At 51.8% G+C, this 19142-nt stretch overlaps 1 protein-coding gene across 4 annotated transcripts; it reads right to left on the bottom strand.

Annotated features, from left to right (window-relative positions):
* Positions 1–185: 185 nt before the first annotated feature.
* ZNF142 (zinc finger protein 142) lies at positions 186–19066 on the bottom strand. 4 transcript variants are annotated; one of them, XM_061148740.1, is made up of 10 exons: positions 18952–19066; positions 18543–18695; positions 15675–15988; positions 12952–13551; positions 11533–11667; positions 9533–10357; positions 6807–6984; positions 2928–5859; positions 2068–2173; positions 186–1129 (listed from the first exon to the last, which is right to left on the bottom strand). In XM_061148740.1, exons 3-10 carry the CDS (start codon positions 15952–15954, stop codon positions 660–662), a joined length of 5526 nt encoding a protein of 1841 aa, XP_061004723.1. In that variant the 5' UTR covers positions 15955–15988; positions 18543–18695; positions 18952–19066; the 3' UTR covers positions 186–659. The 4 variants fall into 4 exon arrangements, with proteins under 4 accessions (XP_061004723.1, XP_061004722.1, XP_061004725.1 ...); XM_061148739.1 differs by lacking the exon at positions 18952–19066 and adding an exon at positions 18863–18951; XM_061148742.1 differs by lacking the exons at positions 18543–18695; positions 18952–19066 and having other exon boundaries at positions 12952–13030; positions 15675–15814.
* Positions 19067–19142: the final 76 nt, after the last annotated feature.

Raw genomic sequence — 19142 nt, 5'->3', positions numbered from 1 at the left:
AAAGAGCAGGACAAGGGCTGACTCAGGCTCTAGGACAGACAGAAGATAGACCTGGTCCTGTTTCAGAATCAATCACTCAGCGGAGATGGAAGGAGACAAAGGAGAGGCGGAGGCCTGAGAGGGGACAGGACTAAGAGACAGTCTGGCAGTATTAAAGTCGGGGACATGGAAGAGTCTATATAAGCTACGAATCATTTAACCATGCTTTATGGAGCAGTGGGCACAACGGCACATGCGGTTAGATACAACTGTTTTGAGGATGCTGAGAAGACAGGAACTTGACACAGTTAAGAAGGAAAGAGAAGATGAAATGGGTAATCCACGATCTTATAGGACTTTGGTGGGGCGATGGTGAAGAAATTAGGAATACACAGGTCAAAAACACAGTGTGCCTCAACAGAAATCAATTTGTGGTCCAGGTCTCTCTTTTATATCAACTTCCAAGTACTACGGGCCAGGAGGGTTCCCAGGAGAGTTCCAGCCTCATTTATGCCCTGAAGCCAGCCCCTCCCACAGCCCTGAGCTCCCAAGGCTGGCTCTGGGTTCAGTCTGCACATGGGTCCACACCCTCCTCGTGTCTGGGAGGTGTGGGGGCTCAGCCCTTAGGTCCAGTCTGTACATGGGTCCGCACCCTCCTCGTGTCTCGGAGGGGGGTGCATTCAGCCCTCGGGTCCAGTGGGCGGAGCAGCGGGAGCAGGCGGGCCAGGGTCCTCCAGTTGCACGTCGTGCAGGTGCACCGTGGGGGTGGTGGGGTCTTTGCCCACGCCTTGGTTGGGGTCAGCCTGGTCAGGGTGGTGCCTGCGCACGTGCTTGACCACCTGGAATTTCTGCTTGGCCTTGTAGCTGCAGAGGCGGCAGAAGAAGGGGTGGCGGTCGGTGTGGGTGAGGGCGTGATGGCGCAGGCCAGCAGCCCAGCGGAAAGCCCGGTGGCACACATTGCACACGTAGGGCTTGGCTTCGCTGTGTTTGCGCAGGTGGGTGCGCAGCAGGAAGCGTGTCTTGAAGGCTTTGCCACACTGCTCACACATGAAGGCCCGAGCTTCCCGGTGCCGTGTCTCCTGGTGCACGCGCAGTGCGTCGGCCCGGTTGGTGCAGTACTCACACTCGGGACACTGGTATGGCTTCAGTCCTGTGGGACGGGGGAAGGACAGGGAACAGGTCGCCACTGAAAGAGGTGGAACAAGGATTCGTGGACCAGAAGTGCCACTGTGATCCTGGGACATAAGGAACGCAGCCAGCCAGCTGACTAAGGACCGTGTCTCTGGAATGCTCTGATCCTGTCTGATGTGCTGCCCTTCTTCCACAGAACCCCTTATAGACAGTGGGTGCTCAATGGATGCTGATAACTAACTGGACCCCTAAGTAGCCATCTGACAGCAATAAAGACTCAAATATGCTAAGTTTTCTACAAGTGGAATTCCAACCCTGTTTTGGTCCTGGAGTACTCATGGAACTGGGAATCTATTTAAATACAGTTCCTTGTTCAACTCAGGAAGTAAAAGAAAATACTTAAGAGGGAAGACGTAGAGGTAAAAAGTAGTGCCATCCATAGAGGCAGAGGGTCTTGAAATGCACCTGGTTAATTCCCTTATAGGGTGGGCCATATGCAGTGGTCAAGACACACCATCATGAACCGTTCTGAGAACCTGTGGTCCATGGACTCTACTCAGGAGGGAAAAAAAAGGACACGTTAAAACAGGCGAGCCCTCTACTTTTCGCCTCCTCACTCACAATAGTTCCATCCTGTCTCCACAGGAACCAGATAGATCTGGTTCCTCATGCTCGAGTTGGGGGTTCTCAACAGGAAAGGGGTGACCTTGTGCCACAACCCCCTGAGAAGGTTTTGCAAAGCACACATGCCCAGACCCCCAGGTTCACCTCTCCTGATTCTCATAGGCTTTCAGTGGGTTGGGAAGTTATTCTGGCCTTTCAGTTGACCCACTACCCCTGATGTGAAAACTGATATGCACCCCAAATCTGCATAAGGACATATACCACACTCAGGGAGGCTGGGTGTGCCACGGCACAGGGGAGCCCCTCGGGCCTGTGGAAACCACGCAGACTCACCTGTGTGCTTGGTCATGTGGTACTTGAGCTGGTTGACCCACTTGCACTTGTAGCCACAGTCAGGGCACAGATACTTCCGTTCCTCCTTGTGGATCCGCATATGGTACTGGAGGAGAGAAGAGCAGAGAGCACCCAGAGAACATGTGCCTAATGGGTACTCACTGGACATGGAAATAGGGCAAGCAGGCAGAGAAACTGCTGGCAGATAATCCTGTTCCCTGCACCAAGCCAACCCATCCCAGCCCCCACCCCCAACTGCCAATCAGGTCCCCTAGGCCAGTCACTCGGACACCACCCTGATCCATTTGGCCAACCTCAGGTATACCTGATCTCAGCTGTGCCACTCATTTAGCTGTGTCTTTGAGCAACCTAACCCCTAACTCTCAGTTTATTAAAAATGGGAAACAGTAAAAGTATACTTCATATTTTCATAAGGATTAAAATTAATGCCCAACATATAGTGTAAGTGCTCAAAAAATGTTAGCTATTATTATCTAGATTATCTACAATGCCTTTATCACATGCCAAGCATATATTATGGAATTCTATCTTTTTTGGCTACATGGCACGGGGGATCTTAGTTCCCTGACCAGGGATTGAATCCATGCCCCCTGCACTGGGAGCACGGAGTCTTAACCACTGGACCACCAGGAAGTCCTGGAATTCTACCTTTGTAACAACCCTATGCAGTATTATTCCCTTTTCTCACAGATGAGCAACCTGAGGCTTGGAGAAGTTAAGGGACTTGACCCAAGTCACAGAGCTAATACATGGAAGAGTCAGGATTAGAGAACCCAGGGGGCTTTGACTCCTCAGCCTGCCTTCCTTCCGTTTCCGGACCCCATGGCCCCTGACCTTACCTTGAGGCGGGAGGGGTCCGCGCAGGCATAGGGACAGAGGTGACAGCGGTAGGGCTTTTCCCCAGTGTGGATACGGCTGTGCCAGGTGATCTTCTGCCGGTTCTTGGTGCTGTAGGCACAGTCCGTGCACTTGTAGAGCCGGGTGCCCCCATGCCCTTTCACATGGTGATCGAGCACCAGCTGGTGGCGGCAGGCAAAGTCACAGAAGGGGCAGCGCAGAGGGGGCTGACCAGAGTCCCCCTCCCCGGCCGAGGCTGCCGCTGCCTCGGAAGTCTCCTCGTGCTGCTCCAAGTAGTGCTTCACCAGGCCCACCCGCTCCCGGGCAGCAAAGTCACAGAGCTGGCAGCGGTGGCTGAAATGCTGCTGCCTCCGGTGCTCATCCAGTGCCGGCCGGCTGGGGAAGGCCTCCTGGCAGGCCCCACACTCGAGCCGGGGGTGCTGCTTCCGGGTGTGCCCCCGCAGACTGGCGGGGCTGGCGCACAGCAGCCCGCAGCGGGTGCAGTGCAGGGGGCCCTCGGCGGCCTCCGCCGGAGAGCCAGGGGTGGGCAGCGAGGGCTCCGGATGCCGGCGCAGCGCGTGCTGCTTGAGCGCCGTCTCGGAGCTGAACTGGGCCTCGCACTGACTGCAGGCAAAAGCCGGGGTGCCCTGGTGGCAGCTGTTGACGTGGCGGGTGATGTCATGGCGGAGGTAGCCGCTGTAGTCACAGAGAGGACAGAAGTGGGTAGGCGTTTTGTCGTGCACCCTCAGCCGGTGCAGGCGCAGTTTGGAGTTGGTACCGAACGTCTGAGGACAGGAGTTGCAGCGGATGCGGCCAACCCCTGTGTGTCGGGACTGGTGGGCCTCAAGCCGGTACCGTCGGGTGGTGGAGAAGTCGCAGAAGGGGCACTGATGTGGCTTCACCCCCTCGTGCTTCAGCCGTCGGTGCTGCTGCAGGCACCGGCTCTGCTTACAGGTGAAGCCGCAGTCCCCGCACTGCAAAGGGGGCCGGGGGGCTCGGGCTGGGGCCGGGGCAGCGGCGGGGTGCCGGCGCTTCTGGTGGAGCCTCAGGGCGGCAGCAGCGGGAGCAGTGAAGGGGCAGAGGCCGCAGCGCAGCTCTCCAGAGGGCTCCAGGGGGCAGCCCCGGGTCTGGTGAGTCCGCAGAGCCCGCTCCTGCTGGCAGCTAAAGGGACACGTGGGGCAAGAGAAGCGGGCTGCCTTCTGCTTTGGCAGCAGGGCCGGCTCCCCATCCCCCGGGCTGCGCTCTATACTCCCACTGCTCAGGGGTGCAGAATCCCCGCTGCTCAGCGGGGACAGGGCAGGCTGGGTCTGGACGGCCCCTCGCTTTCCTCCCCCGCGTCCACCCCGGCAGCCCTCAGCCACATGAGAGGTGATGGAGGAGAGGCGAGAGCAGAGGAACGCGCATGAGTTGCAGTGAAACTTGCCCTGCTCAAAGTGGAACTTCTCAGGGGCCTCTGAGGACAAAGAGTCTCCCACAGGAGGGACTGTAGAACCAGAGAGCACGGCAAGAGGCTCCCCTATCTTCTCTGGCTCCCTAGAAGCCTCGGAAGGAGCATCTCTTGGGAGCATGATTCCTTCTTCTAATGGTGCAGCTGGGGGCTTCCCACCTTCTGCATCTTCTGAGGCTGGGGTGCCCGGGGGCAGAGGCTGCAGAGCGATGGGTGAATCTGGTCTGGACAAGCCCTTGTTCTTTCTGAGCATAACGGGGCACTTCTTCAGCAGGTGTGTGCTGAGGCCACGCTGCTGCTTAAAGCTAGCGCCGCACTCAGGGCAGAGCAGGGGCTCTCGGCGGCCCTGGCACCCAGCCCTGGAGTGCAGACTCAGGGCCTTCTCCCGGCGGGTGATGAATGGGCAATGTGGGCAGCGGAAAGCTCTCCCCTCCGCCTGAATCACAACCATCTGGACTCGCCCTTCCAGCACCAATGCCTCTGCCTGCTCTTTGTCCTGCCTCCTTAGGGCCTTGAGTAATGACTCAGATTCAGGGAGCTGGGGCAGGGGTGCTGTCTCGGTGGGTATACTTGCCTTGAAGGTTCCCACCCAGCCATCTGGGGGCTCCTCTGAGGAAGAGGGATTGGTTGGGGGCTGAGAGACTGACTTTTCCAGAATGGGCTCTTCAGCACCTAAGTCAGAAGTTCCAGCACCCTCAAAGGTAGACAGCTCTGTCAAAGTTCCCTCTGGTCCTTCCAGGCTCAGGGGCCCAGAGGGGTCCAGGGGCCTGAACTCCACAGGAGCTGTTTCCGTGACTTCCTCAAGGGGCGGGTCAGCCACAGGTCCCAGCTCGACTCCCAGGGCCTCGAGGTGTAGTGTGCAGCCGCCCTCGTCTACCTCCGCTGGACTGGGGCTGCCAACCAGGTCGTCCCCCTGGGGAATCTCGCTGCTGTCCTGTTTCCCAGCACTGCCCTCCTCGCTGGTCTCTGGCAGGGCTTGGATCAGGGTGGGGTCCATCACAGCCCCTGGGTCGTGGTCTGGCCCCTCAGGCTGGGCAGACAGTTGACTTGCAGGCTCTGAGTCTGGTGAGGGTGTTGGGCACTGCCTGGCCCCTTCTGGCTCCTGGCTGGCACAGCGGAGCTGCCAGACCTGGTCGCCGGGCACGTAGCCATGGGTCTTGCGCTTGTGGAAAAAGAGCGTGGTGTTGCTGAAGGTGCGGTAGTCACAGAGGGTGCAGCGGAACTCGCGCAGGCGGGTGTGCTTGCAGTTCTCGTGGCTCAGCAGCGCCTGCTTGTGGCGGCTCTGGTAGCTGCAGTAGCGGCAGGGGTAGAGCGGCGCGGGCGTACCGGGGTGGTGCTGGGAAGCCATGTGCTTTTGCAGCTCATACTTCCGCTTGCAGGCGAAGGCGCACACCTCACACATCAGGGACTTGCCCTGGTGCCGCAGCTTGTGGCTGCTCAGCTGATCAGCCCGGTGGCAGCGATAGGAGCACTGGTTGCACTGGTATCTGGCAAAGAGAGAAAGATCACAATTATTAGCCACTACCAGTCACTCATAAATTCATACCATGGGCCAGGTTCCACACTCACTTGTACATGTGTCATCTGATTTATTTAAAACATTTTCTTAAAAGTCTTTATTAAATTTGTTACAATATTGCTTCTGTTTTATGTTTTGGTTTTTTGGCCACGAGGCATGTGGGATCTTGGTTCCCCAACTAGGGATCGAACCCGTACCTGGTGCATTGGAAGGCAAAGTCTTGACCACTGCACTGCCAGGAAAGTCCCTTGTCGTCTAACTGAATCGTCTTTTCTGCTACCCTATGAACTAGGTATCTCCATTTTATCAGTGAGGAGACTAAGGCACAGAAGTTAATAACTTGCCTCAAGTTACAAAGGACGTGAAGGGCAGAGACAGTCTAGCTTCAGGGCTTGTGTTCCAACTCTTAATCTATGTTTCTTCCTAAAGGGAAGATATCATGAATCGGCAAACTTCTGCAGACTTCCAGGGTGCTGACATGGCTACAACTCCTCGGGCAGGTTTCTGCACTGAGTGCCCACTCTCCACAGAGGCATGAAAGCTAAGGACAGACTCCCTAGCCAGCTGTATCCACTGGTCAGAGGGGAACTTGCTGGGATGTGGAAGTGCCAGGATCGGGGTCACAAGCATAGCCCATCGACGTCACCAGGACTGGGCTCAGAGCTCAAATGTCACCTCAGTCTCCGGGCCTCCCCTCTGGGTCTGCACTCCCTTCCCTGAGCCCAGAGAAGTCTCACTGTGCGGCCTGGGCCACAGGCAGAGGTCAGCTGGAGGCAGTGGAACGGCGGTGACAGGAGCGGAGGGGTGTGAGGAGGAGTCTCTCGGGGCCGGAAGAGAGACGGGGCTGGGAGCTGGCTGCGGCCAGCTTAACCCCAGGTCGCGGGGCGAGGGAGGGGGGCGCGCGTGCGCTCACACCTGAGGTCGCCCGCGTGCTTGCGCATGTGCACGCTGAGGTAGTGCTTCCACTTGGTGACGTAGCCGCACTCGGTGCACATGTAGTCCTTGCTGCTGGAGTGGGTCAGCATGTGCTTGGACAGGTAGCTCACGTCGCGGCAAGTGAAGTCGCACAGCTCACACTTGTGGGGCTTCTCACCTGTGGGCGTGGGGTGAGCGGGGAGAGGACACGGGTCAGACGTGGACCCCCTGAGGGATGCCCTGATGCCCAGCAGGAGCGGAAGCTGAGGTGCTGATGGCAGAGTCAGCGCTACCCCACGGCCCTCTTGGATGACCACGCCTCCACCCCGACACCACGGAAGATGTACAGAAACGAAGACCCAGCTTTTTTCAAAGTCAGTTCTAGATTTGTTATACGGCTTACTGGCACTGATGGCCAACTGCTCCACTTAGCCCAATCCACTTAGTTTTGTGGAAGAGGAGGAGGAAGAAATCAGGCAATATGACATAGTGGTTAACAACTCTGACTCTGGAGTCCGACACAGTCATAAAGATATTAATAGCTGACATTTATACAGTGCTATGTGCCAGGCGCCTTTCTGAGCACTTTATAAAAATGCCTCCCCTTACTGAATCCTCACAACAGCCCTGTGAGGCAGGTGTTCTGATTACCCCATTTTACAGAGGAAGAAGCTGAGGAACAGAGAAACCACAGAGCTATTAGGCAGTGGCTGAAAGTCCAGTTTACTACTATGTGGCCTTGGGCAGGTAATTTATCCCCTCTAAGTCTCAGTTTCCTGGTTTCCAAAAAGGTGGGGGGCAGGAACACAAAAATACTGACCTCACATGGTAGACGTGAAGTTTAAATAAGATGCCCCAGAGGACTCAAGGACGAGCTGTCCCTGTAAGTTGGTCAAGACCTGGCACTGGCTGGTGAGGCTGGGGCCATATTCCTTTCAAGACCTTTCCCAGAGGCCCCTGCCACCCACTCAGCTCCTCCCCTGACAGTGAAAGAAAAGCACCCAGCTGGCTCTGGTTCTAGTACCAGCTGTGGGATCCTGAAACAGGCCATTTAAATGTTCAGGGTCTCTCATCTTTACCTGCCTTCCTCACAAGATTGTTATGAATAATAAATACGAAAGAATTCCGTAAACTGTAAAGTGCTACACAAACATACCTCAGAGACACTGTGGGCTCAGTTCCAGACCATTGCAGTAAAGCACGTACTGCAACAAGGTGAATCACACAAATTTCATGGTTTCCCAGTACACATAAAAGCGTTATGTTCACATGCTGCACTGCAGCCTATCAAGTGTGTAACAGCATTCTAACAAAATAATGTGCATGCCTTGATTAAAAAATACTGCTAAAAAATGCTAACTATCACCTGACAATGCACGGTTGCCACAAACCTTCAATTTATAAAAAACACAGCATCTGCTAAGAATGATAAAGTGAAGTACAATAAAAGAAAATACGCCTATATTGATGTGAGGTTTTAGGAAAGGCCCCCCCCAAAATGAGATTTTGTGACTAAAGCCTGTATAGAAATGAACTGTTTAATGGGAAAAACAATGGCTTTGCCACAAGCTGCCTAAAAACTGTCCTCCCAAATTAAAGAATCTTTGATGAGATTTTTTAAATGTCTGGTCAATCCACCAATGCTTACATAGAGATCACAAATGGGCAGATGCTGTATAGCCAGGGAGCCTGATTTGGTTTTTACTCAAAGTATCAGTAATGCTAATAACCAATTAAACAGTCTGAGTTGAAAAACCTGCAACTTTCAGGTCATGAGACGTGATCATGTTTCAGTGTCATGGCTGCCAAGGCTATAACATATAAGGATGGCTCAGTCCCCTCAGCCCCATCTCTCACAGCACATCACAGAACTTGAATTACAAAGGCAGGCATCTGTCCTAGTTTGGGCTTCTTTGCTTTAACAGGCTGGGTAAACATGCCTGACTGCTGCTGCTACTGCTGCTGCTAAGTCATTTCAGTCGTGTCCAACTCTGTGCAACCCCATCCCTGGGATTCTCCAGGCAAGAACACTGGAGTGGGTTGCCATTTCCTTCTCCAATGCATAAAAGTGAAAAGTGAAAGTGAAGTCGCTCAACCATGTCCGACTCTTCTTGACCCCATGGACTGCAGCCTACCAGGCTCCTCCGTCCATGGGATTTTCCAGGCAAGAGTACTGGAGTGGGATGGCATTGCCTTCTCCCAAACATGCCTGACTAGGGGTGGGCAAAACCCACCAGGGCATTAAAGGTGAGGCACAAGAGCACAGGGTCTGGGTCAGAGGAGAGTGAAAGTCAAGTTGCACGGTTGTGTCCAACTCTTTGTGACCCCATGGATTGTAGCCTACCAGGCTCCTCTGGCCATGGAATTTTCCATGCAAGAGTACTAGAGTGGGTTGCCATTCCCTTCCCCAGGGGATCTTCCCGACCAGGGATCGAACCCAGGTCGCCCGCATTGCAGGTAGACGCTTTACTGTCTGAGCCACCAGGGAAGCCCCTGGGTCAGAGGGCCTGGATTCAAATCTCAGCCTGACCACTTTCTGAGCTGATGGACATTCAGCTTAAGGCTCATTTGTGGACTTCAGATGCTAGATTTACCTCATGAGTCCTATGCAATGTATGCAAAACCCCACCATGTGCCCGGCACACACGGAAAGCTCCCGTTTGCCGCCATCATCACCGTCATCGCCCCCACGACACGGAGCGAGGAAAGGGTGGAAGCCATCTCACCGGTGTGCAGCAGCATGTGGCGGATGAGTACCCTCTTGTGGGCGGTGGCAAAGCTGCACTCGGGGCACTGGTGGATCTTCTCGTGAGCGTGCATCTTGCCCACGTGGTCCTGGTAGGCCACTGGGTTGAAGGTGGCAAAGGGGCAGAAGGTGCAGCGCAGCTCTTCACTGCCGGGGTGGCCCTGCTTCTTGTGTTTGCGGAACAGGTGCTTGTTGGAGCAGGCGAAGTCACAGTGGGGGCAGTGGAAGGCATAGTGGCTCTTATGGTGGGCCTCCATGGCTTCTGCTGTGGCGAAGAGCATGGGGCATGAGTGGTGGCGGCACTCCACGGCCCGCACCCCGTGGGTCTCCTTCAGGTGCTTCACGAAGGCCTTGCGGTCGGGTGCCGTGTGGCTGCAGCCCTCCTGGAAGCAGCGGAGGGGCAGTGGCTCAGCCGCGGCAGCCGCGGTGTGGCTCTTGAGGTGCTCCTTCAGGGCCTGGCTGAGGCGGAACTCCTCCCGGCAAACGGGACAGGCATAGGTGTCCGAGTAGAAGTTGGAGATGTCCTCATGCATGCTGGCCATGTGGCGGTTGAGGGCATTCCTCTCTACAGCGCTGTAGTGGCACAGTGGGCAGCGGTGGGCCTTCTGGCCCAGCTCCCGCAGCAGGTGGGTCTTGAGCTTGCTCTTACTGGTGAAGAACTTCTGGCAGTTGGGGCACTGGAGACTGGGGTCTGGGAAGTGGAGGTGTAGGTGCTCCACCAGGTGAGTTCGCTTCTTGAAGCAGCGCTTGCATTCTGGACACATGTGGGTCTTGAAGAGGGACTCGGTGCCAGAAGCCACAGTACCTGGGAGAGGGAAAAAGGCGGGGAGGGTTGACAGTGAGATCCTTTGATAGGCCAAGGACTGCCCGGATATTGGGAGAACCACAGTTTGCCCAGACAAAACATGCATGCCTGCATGGCCTCGCTTCTTTTTCTCCGGGAAACCAAACAGCAGTATCTCAAACTCTGCAGGCTCAAAGAAGAGACAAGATATTCAAGTATTTAGAGAAAGAAAATCACAAGGACTTCTCAGACCATGTTGTGGCCTGTAAGAAGTGCTTCACCCAGCCACCCTCTATCCCTGAGCCTCTATCCAGAAAAGCTCAAAAGAACAATCTTGATGGAACATTCTTGTTCCTCCTGCCCTCCATGGGGGCAGGTAGAAGAATCAGGAGTGCTGGTTGGAAGGAGAAGGACCTCACTGGGATTGAGCAGAGGGAAGACAAGGTAAAGTACTCCTACTTCTGAATACTCCAGTCAGAGAGCTGGTAATAAATATAACCAGATCCTTCCTGGTCATTTGTTGGTAAATATGCTCCCTGTGGGATGGGCTTCAAATGCTGTTCTACTCAGATGGAAAACCAGGAATGCAAGGGTTCAGAAATGCAGTCCTAGGTGGCTCCATGTCATACAAGACAGGCTGCCAGAGGATAACCTCTGGCATCTTCATACTATGAATATCACCCTCTCTCTCCCCACAGAAGAGCCTTCTGCCTGAGGAAAGCCAGCGCCGAGAGAAAATGCTATTTACCTTTCCCCTGCATCACCAGGGTCTTCCCAGGTGGCACCAGCGGTAAAGAACCCGCCTGTCAATGCAGGTAGACAAAGAACCTGTCTATCAATGCAGGTAGATGTAAGAAGCACAGGTTCAATCCCTGGGTTGGGAAGATCGCCTAGAGGAGGGCACGGCAACCCACTCCAGTATTCCTGTCTGGAAAATCCCATGGACAGAGGACCCTGGAAGGCTAGAGGGTTGCACAGAGTCAGACTGAAGTGACTTAGTCCACATGCATTGTGTCACCAGGGACTGTGCCCATCTATCACTTCCCCACTAGTTGTGTCGAAGAAGAATGTTAGGAATGGAAGGATGTGAACCAAAACTCAGAAAACCAAACCCCTGAGCCTCAATGCCAGGCGCCCCCCCCCCACCCCCCGTCTGTTCCTCCCCACTGAGAGGTTCAAGCCCATCATGTCATTACCTTCCAGCTCCAGGGCTTTCTGGGAGCTCTTCAGGCTACCACGCTCCTCCATCTCCTCTTCCGCTGACTCCTGCCCAGGTAAGGGTGCTCCTGTCTCCTCTGAAGGCTCTCCTGTTCCTGGAGGCACTTTGGAAGCTGTAGGTACAAAGAACTTGATGACTAGAGAAGCCAGTACAGCACTGAGTGCTAGAATTTCCCTCTTACTGGCTGGGAAGAATCACCTCTCACTGTGTAGCGTAAGAAAATCCTGGGTTCTAAGCACATACATTTATTCCCATGGGGACAGAAAGACCAGGAGCTAAGCTGTTAGTAATGCTCCAGTCTAAAGTAAACCAAGGGCTTCACTAGCGGCTCAGACAGTAAAGAATCCATCTGCAATGCACGAGACCCGGGTTCAATCCCTGGGATGGGAAGATCCGCTGGAGAAGGGAACGGCTACCCACTCTAGTATACTGGCCTGGAGAATCCCATGGACAGAGTAGCCTGCCAGGCTATAGTCCATGGGGTTGCAAAGAGTTGGACATGACTGAGCGACTTTCACAAAGTAAATCAAACCTCGGGTAACACCAAACTCAGACCCCTTGAAGGTAAGAGCTTTGAGGTCACTGGAGTGGGGAGAGGGGAACAGAGGTAGAGGACAGACTCTACGGTACTTCCTTGACTCAGGTTCCCAGGGCCAACAGTTGGTGGCTCAGTGCAGGTGAACATCCCTGAGCTAAACATCTACTGCAAAATCCAACTCAGCAATTCAGGGACACACCCTGCGCTCCTAAACCCATTCCTTCTGTCCCTCAATAGAGGCAGCTGTCATGGTAAGGCAAAGATGTATGACTTTTTCATTCCAGGAAAGAAGAATCTTCTGTACCACAGCACAAATCAGTGTTAGCAAGCCAAATTCTCTCATCAGAACCCTGGCCCCACTGGTCTGATTTCTCTATTTCCTCCTGCTCCTCTACTTACCTCATGCTCTCTTTTTGAGACCACCAGGAATAAGAATCACTGAAGCACCACCTCATTGAAGGTTTCTTTTTAAAATAACCCCAGCTTCTCCTGCCTAATTCTACTTGCTTTAACAGGAGTCCTCAGGCATTCCACCAGTGGCTACAGCCACTGACGGGCAGAGCAATTTAGCTTCCAGCTTCAGAAAGTTCTGAGATGGATCAGAAGAGATGTTGGTTAAATCACTTCAGTGTAGCCTAAGCCAATCTTCATTCATTGCCTGGTCCAGGATGTCTAGATGCCTTCCCATATCAGTCAGTAATTCTGACCTCCTGAGCCACTACTCTAGATTCTCTTAAATTCATGCATACATTCATGGCATCTGTAACAACTGCCTCTTCTACAGACTGACTGCAGCTGTGTTCCAGGCAGGGGACTGCCTGGAACAGTCAGGGGACTGCTAGGCCCTTGATCTCATACCTGGCAGCAGCTCCTGGGATGGAAGACCTGTTACAGCAGACGGTTCTCGCTGCATCCTGGCCCCATGACTCCGCTGATGCTGCCGGAAGAGTTTGACGTTGGAGCCCACGAAGCTGCAGCGGTTGCAGTGGAAAGGGTAATGGGCCTGCCGGTGCAGCTCCATGCCCTGCTGGCTCCCGAAGAGCAGGGGGCAGCCCCGGAAGGAACAGGGCACCGGAAGCGCTCTGTGGGTCTGCCTCAGGTGCTGCTGGAGCCCCGTGCGCTCTTGAGTGGAGAACACACAGCCAGACTCTGGGCAGGAGAAGGTGTCGGGGGTGCCCCGGTGCATCTTGAAGTGGCTCTTCAGGGCCTGGGGTTGGGCAAACTCTTGTCTACACACAGGGCATCGCAGGGGGCTATCTGGTGGGCTCTGGCCCTGCAGAGGGCCGGGGAGAGTGAGGTTGCTGGGGGGCAGCTCTACAGAGCAGGGTGAGGTAGGGAGGCCCTGCACGGGCTGAATAAGGGTCTCAGTGCACTGGTGCAGGGCCAGCAGAGTGGGCTCTGCGAAGCTCTGCTCACAGCGCTCACAGAAGTACACCTCCACCACTTTTACCAGGACACCTGTAGGCAGAGGACCGACAGAGAAAGGCACAGAATCAGACAGAATGAGACTCAGAGGAGTTAGTTACCAGCAGAAAATATAAGTGGATCTTTTCATGTCTGTGGAATGGAGATGGACTTAAGTCTGATTCTACACCTGACTGTAAGCCCCTAACGTCAAGGATGGTCTATCTTACATGATACTCAGCACAAAGTAGGCATTTCATAAATATTTGTGAAGTAAAAGTAACAAGCATTAACCAAATCCAAAAAGCATTAAGAAAAGGTGATATATTTTGCCCAAATAAAAAATTAGAAACTCTCATAAGAAGAAAAGACAATCTGGGGGTAACCTCTGCGACATACATGACGATATATATGTTTACTTTTATATTCTATGAAAAGACTTTCAAATGCACAGTGACTCATAAAATGGAGGACATCCTTTCTGAAATGAGCCAAGTCACATTCATAGTAATTGCTGCCATTTCTTAAGTAATGGCAGGACCTTGACAAAGAAAGGCTTAGGAAACACTTTCACTTGGTCCTCCAACTGCCCTATGAGAAGAGGGACCTGGGATTCTGCAAGGTTAAGGCCACCATGCTTGTTAATGGTAGAGTCCAGGTTTGTCCTGCATTCTGGTGGTCTTTTTTCTCTTTATATTTTCCTTTGTTTAAATAAAAATTCAGAGCAACAGCACATCTATATAAGAATATCTACCTCCCAGCCTCACACACACAATTTGGTCTATATCCTTTCAGGCCTCATGGGGTCACATTTTCATAATTTGTTTTTTCTTTTTTCTACTTGCTATATATCAAAGATATTTTTATCTAAAAGTAGTACATTTAGATCTAGCTCATATTTTTTTTGTCCAGTTCACGATACTTCAGAGCATGGATAAAGCAAAATGAAATCACTCTTACTGATGGATATCTGGGTTGTTTCCAAACACTGTATAGAAAGCTGTCCCACACATCCTTATTCCTTTATCTTTGTGCGCATATGTGACACATTCTATAGAACAGATTCCTAGAAGTGGAATTACTGGGTCAAAGTACACTCATTTAAATTTTGTTATGTGGATAAATTGACCTTCAAAAGATCACACTAATTTATACTCTCCATAAAATATAAGATAGTGTCTGTTTCCCATAGCCTCACCAACACTAGTTTTATTTTTAAAAAATGCTTAATTTTTGCCCAAGTGTTACAAAACAGAAGTGGCATCTCATAGGTACTTTTAACTGGAATTTGTCTGTTAGTGAGATTATGGTTAGTGACTTTTTTTTTTAGTGAATTGCATGTAGGTTTCTTTTCCCCCCTTTAAAAAAAAACAACAAACTGTTTCTTTTTCTTATTGTAAAGCTCTTTGAATTTTAAAGATATTAACTCTTCTTATATACTGCAAATGTCTTTCTAGGTTCCTTCTCAATTTATTTACTATTTCTTTCACCACATTAAAGTTTAGAAATATTATATGATCAAACTAGCTTATCAAAGTGTGTATTCTTTGCACACTGCCAAGGAAAATTGGTACAATTGTAGCTGGAAGATGACAGTTAAAAAACAGGGAAGCTAGCCAAAAATTAGAAGTTGTAGGAAGAATAACAGGGAGAATCTTTCTTTTAACATAAATATAAATTGTTCAACTCCCAGTCATAACGCATGCCTTGGGTGAGTTAAATATGTTATGCACAAGAAATCAGAGCAGCGAAATAGCAGATTACCTCTAGGAAGCCCTGCCAAGCCCTGGGTGGTGGAGAGAGGCTGGGCCTTTTGCCTAAACCCTGGCTGCAGTCCCTGGGTGGGAGGGTCAATGTGGAGAAAAGAATCCCTGAAGACTATAGCAGTAAGAATTGGGCAGAGGTGTCAGAAAGGTCTACCCTCCTGGATTACCGCCTAGCAGACATGAAGCCCTCTCAGGGATAGACTGCCAAGAGCTTGGTACAAGTTGTGCACCAATCAACTTTCCAGCCTCCAATCAACATTCACCAACTGCAAATCAAATTACAACATCTCTAAGTATAAAAATAGGATGCTACCTTATGTCTTCATCTTGTTTATAGACAAGGATCAAAAATAGCACACACAAAAAACAGGCTGGCTTATCCTACTGCCCTGCTAGCAACTGTGTTTATACCTGGAGTCTCTCCAGGAGCACCTGGGGACAGATTTCCAGCTACTGCTTCCACAATGATTTCCATGTTCCCTGTGTCCTCTTCAGTGGCTGTGGTTTCTACCAACAGGCAGCCTGGGTCAGGAGGCAAAGGTGGAGGGTTCCCAGAAGGACAGGGGCTCTGGATAGGCTCTAGGATTCCATGGTTAGAGAGAGTTGGGGGGATCAGCAGTAGCTCAGGGCACAGTCCATCCATCTCCCCAGTGCTGTTGGCTGGCTGTGAGTCCAACACGGTGTCTGTCATCACCACCAGTTTCTGTGCTGTGGCTTCTTATATGCTGATAAACCAACAAGAAGAAAAATCAAACAACATATAATTAGATCTCTCACTTTCTTCCCAGTTGGTGTGGGTGCACAGCCCAGTGCCTGCCCCAATTAGGCATCTCCTTGTATGGCAGCATGCCATACCTAGTTAATATAGACATTTTCTTTTTAAGACAATGTTTACCTGGAGAAGGAAATGGCAACCCACTCCAGTATTCTTGCCTGGGAAATCTCATGGACAGAGGAGCTTAGGGGGCTACAGTCCAGGGCATCACACAAAGAGTTGGACACAACTTAGCAACTGAACAACAACAGCAACACACAATCAGGTAGATTGTGATTTGGAGAAATATCTCTTGATAGAAATGTGGCATAAAATGGAAAGTGAAGTGACCTAGCAATATGGAATACAGAGTTTTGTAAGAAATTAAAATTTGTGTATAGAATAATAGTTGCAAATATTCAAACAATAAAGTTCATGGCTAAAGGAGAAAAAAGAAGACAATGTTTAGAACAAAAAGCATAAAAATGATAATAAGGGTGAACATAGGAAAGAGACAAGAAGTTGTGACCCATATACTAAAGACTGTTTCTTGAAGCTAAGTGAAGTTTGTCATATCAGTAAGCAATCCGGATCTCAGTTCTCTTATCTGCAACAAAATTGGGTGGGGCCAAGCTATCAGGGCTTCCCTGATAGCTCAGCTGGTAAAGACTCCACCTGCAATGCAGGACACCCAGTTCAATTCCTGGGTTGGGAAGATTCGCCGGAGAAGGGGTAGGCTATCCACTCCAGTATTCTTGGGCTTCCCTTATGGCTCAGCTGGTAAAGAATCCACCTGCCATGTGGGAGACCTGGGTTAGATCCCTGGGTTGGGATGATTCCCTGGAGAAGGGAAAGGCTACCCACTCCAGTATTCTGGCCTGGAGAATTCCATGGACTGTATAATCTGTGGGGTTGCAAAGAGTCGGACACAACTGAGCGACTTTCACTTTCAAGGGATCTCAGAGGTCCCTTCCCCTCTTAACATATTAGGATCTCACTATTTCTTAGCTCAAAGCCCTTCCTTCATGATCTGGCCCTGCTGCCCTCTCTAGATTCATCTCCCATCTCTCTCTGCAGAAGATCTCTGAGCCAGTGATTCAACTTTTCATTGATCTGCCCTTTCCCAGACTCACCACATTCTCTTCTGCTTCTATCTACTATACATCTCTCAGCTTGATGGGCCTTCTCCCCTTTGCCATCTCTCTTGTCTGGCTCACCAGCTCCTAACTATCCTTTAAGAATCTGTACAAGGACTTCCCTGGTAGTCCAGTAGCTAAGACTTGTGCTCCCAATGCAGGGGGTCCTGGTAAGGGAACTAGATCCCACATACCACAACTAGGAGTTTGCATGCCACAAGTAAGATCAAAGATAACTCAGACTTGGAGCAGCCAAATAAATAAATGTCACTTTACTATGATGGTGTCCTGACACAGTTCATCGAAGTTTCTCTCTCTTGGGTCCTCATAGCACCTCGTGCACAGCTCTATCAGAAACACGTCACACTGCACTATTTACTTGTCAGTCTCCCTCCCTAGACTTGGAGCTTTCTGAGTGGATTTTACTGAAGTTATCACTTCACTGAACATAAACCACAACGGCCTATGCAAGTCAGACAAGGGATTCTAATGAAGAACTGTGACGCAGTGGTAAAGAATCTGCCTGCCAATGCAGGAGATGCAAGACTCACAGGTTTGATCCCTGCGTTGGGAAGATCCCCTGGAGCAGGAAAGGGCAACCCATTCCAGTATGCTTGCCTGGGGAATTCCAAGGACAGGGGAGCCTGACGGGCCACAGTCCACGTGGTCACAAAGAGTTGGACACGACTGAGCACACACTCACACACAGTTAAGAACTGCAGACACAGAGATGCAAGGCTAGGCTTCTACTAAGATAACAAACCAGAGGTGCCTTATGTATAAAGTAACACACCTGGAGAAATTTCTCATTCATTGACTATGACCTAATATTGAACACTGGAACTCAACTCAGAAGTGAATGTCAACTAAACTGCATATCCTGTTATACATTGCTAAAATTAGTTCGCTTTGAGTATTAGGAATTAAGGATGATAGTATAAGCACTTCATGAAACTAAGCCTTGAAGGTCAGGTAAGGGGCGCCTAGGGCTAGAAAATCATTTTGTAGGTGAGAGTTCTACAACTGAAAGCCTCAGATTAGGGAAATTCAGAAGGTGGTAGGACCACGCACTTCCGCCCTCAGAAGGTTCTCTGGAAACCAGACTCCACTTATCGCGGCTCTAAGGAATCTTCCAGCTCTGGTAGTAATTGCCTTAACGGGGAGCCAAGGAGGAGGGGGTGTCGTCTAGACCGAGAACCTTCAGCCACTGGAAGGCGGAGTGAGGTGGGACACGGGTGGGCACAAGAGAATAAATGAGGTTATTTTCGGGGCAGCGGTACCGAGGAAGAGAAAGGACACATTAAGGCAAAGGGAAGGCCTGGGGAAAGGGTGAGATCGGGTCTGGGGACCAAGGCACCCGATTTCCACTTGCCTGTGGGCTCTACTCACCGCGTGGCTTTGGACAGATTGTAGTCCCCTCGCTTCCCGGGACGTCAGCTTTCCTGTTTGTAAAGTGGAGGCGATGACAGCGTCCACATCTTTGGGCGGGAGCGGGAATCACAATTGCCGGCAAACGGGAAAATCGTTTTGTAACCTGCAAAGCTAAGGAGGGAGCATCGTCATGCTTACTGTCCTAAGGAGAGGCAGCGGGTAACCGGGTGGGGTCCACAGCAATGACGCCGGCGGTGCTGATCTGATGCGCCGGGGCCTCGCTCGTCGCTGTGCTCCCTTCCGCACTTCTCCCGAGCGTTCCCATCGCCCAGGCCTACCTCTCATCCTGCGGTTTGAGAAACTTTTGCCTCCGGCCTGCTCCGCCCGCACTCCCTATTAGTTCCCGCCCCCGCAGCCTCCGGCTTACCTCCGGCCCTAGGCGGGCAGGAGCCTCATCTCTATGGTCGTCCAGCGGCTGGAGTGGCCTCCCGGGACTCTCTTTGTGCGACCGCCTCCGGCCCAGAAGCCTCTAGGACCGCGGCATATGGAGGCCGCTCTCTCTTTCTTTGTGAGGCTGGTGGAGTACTCTCTCTATGGTTCTTCCTATCGTTTTCCGCC

Source organism: Dama dama, chromosome 8 (genome assembly GCF_033118175.1).
Source record: "Dama dama isolate Ldn47 chromosome 8, ASM3311817v1, whole genome shotgun sequence".
Taxonomy (NCBI): Eukaryota; Metazoa; Chordata; class Mammalia; order Artiodactyla; family Cervidae; genus Dama; species Dama dama.
Note: the sequence above shows the minus strand (reverse complement) of the source record. Positions and strands in the feature narration are given on the sequence as shown.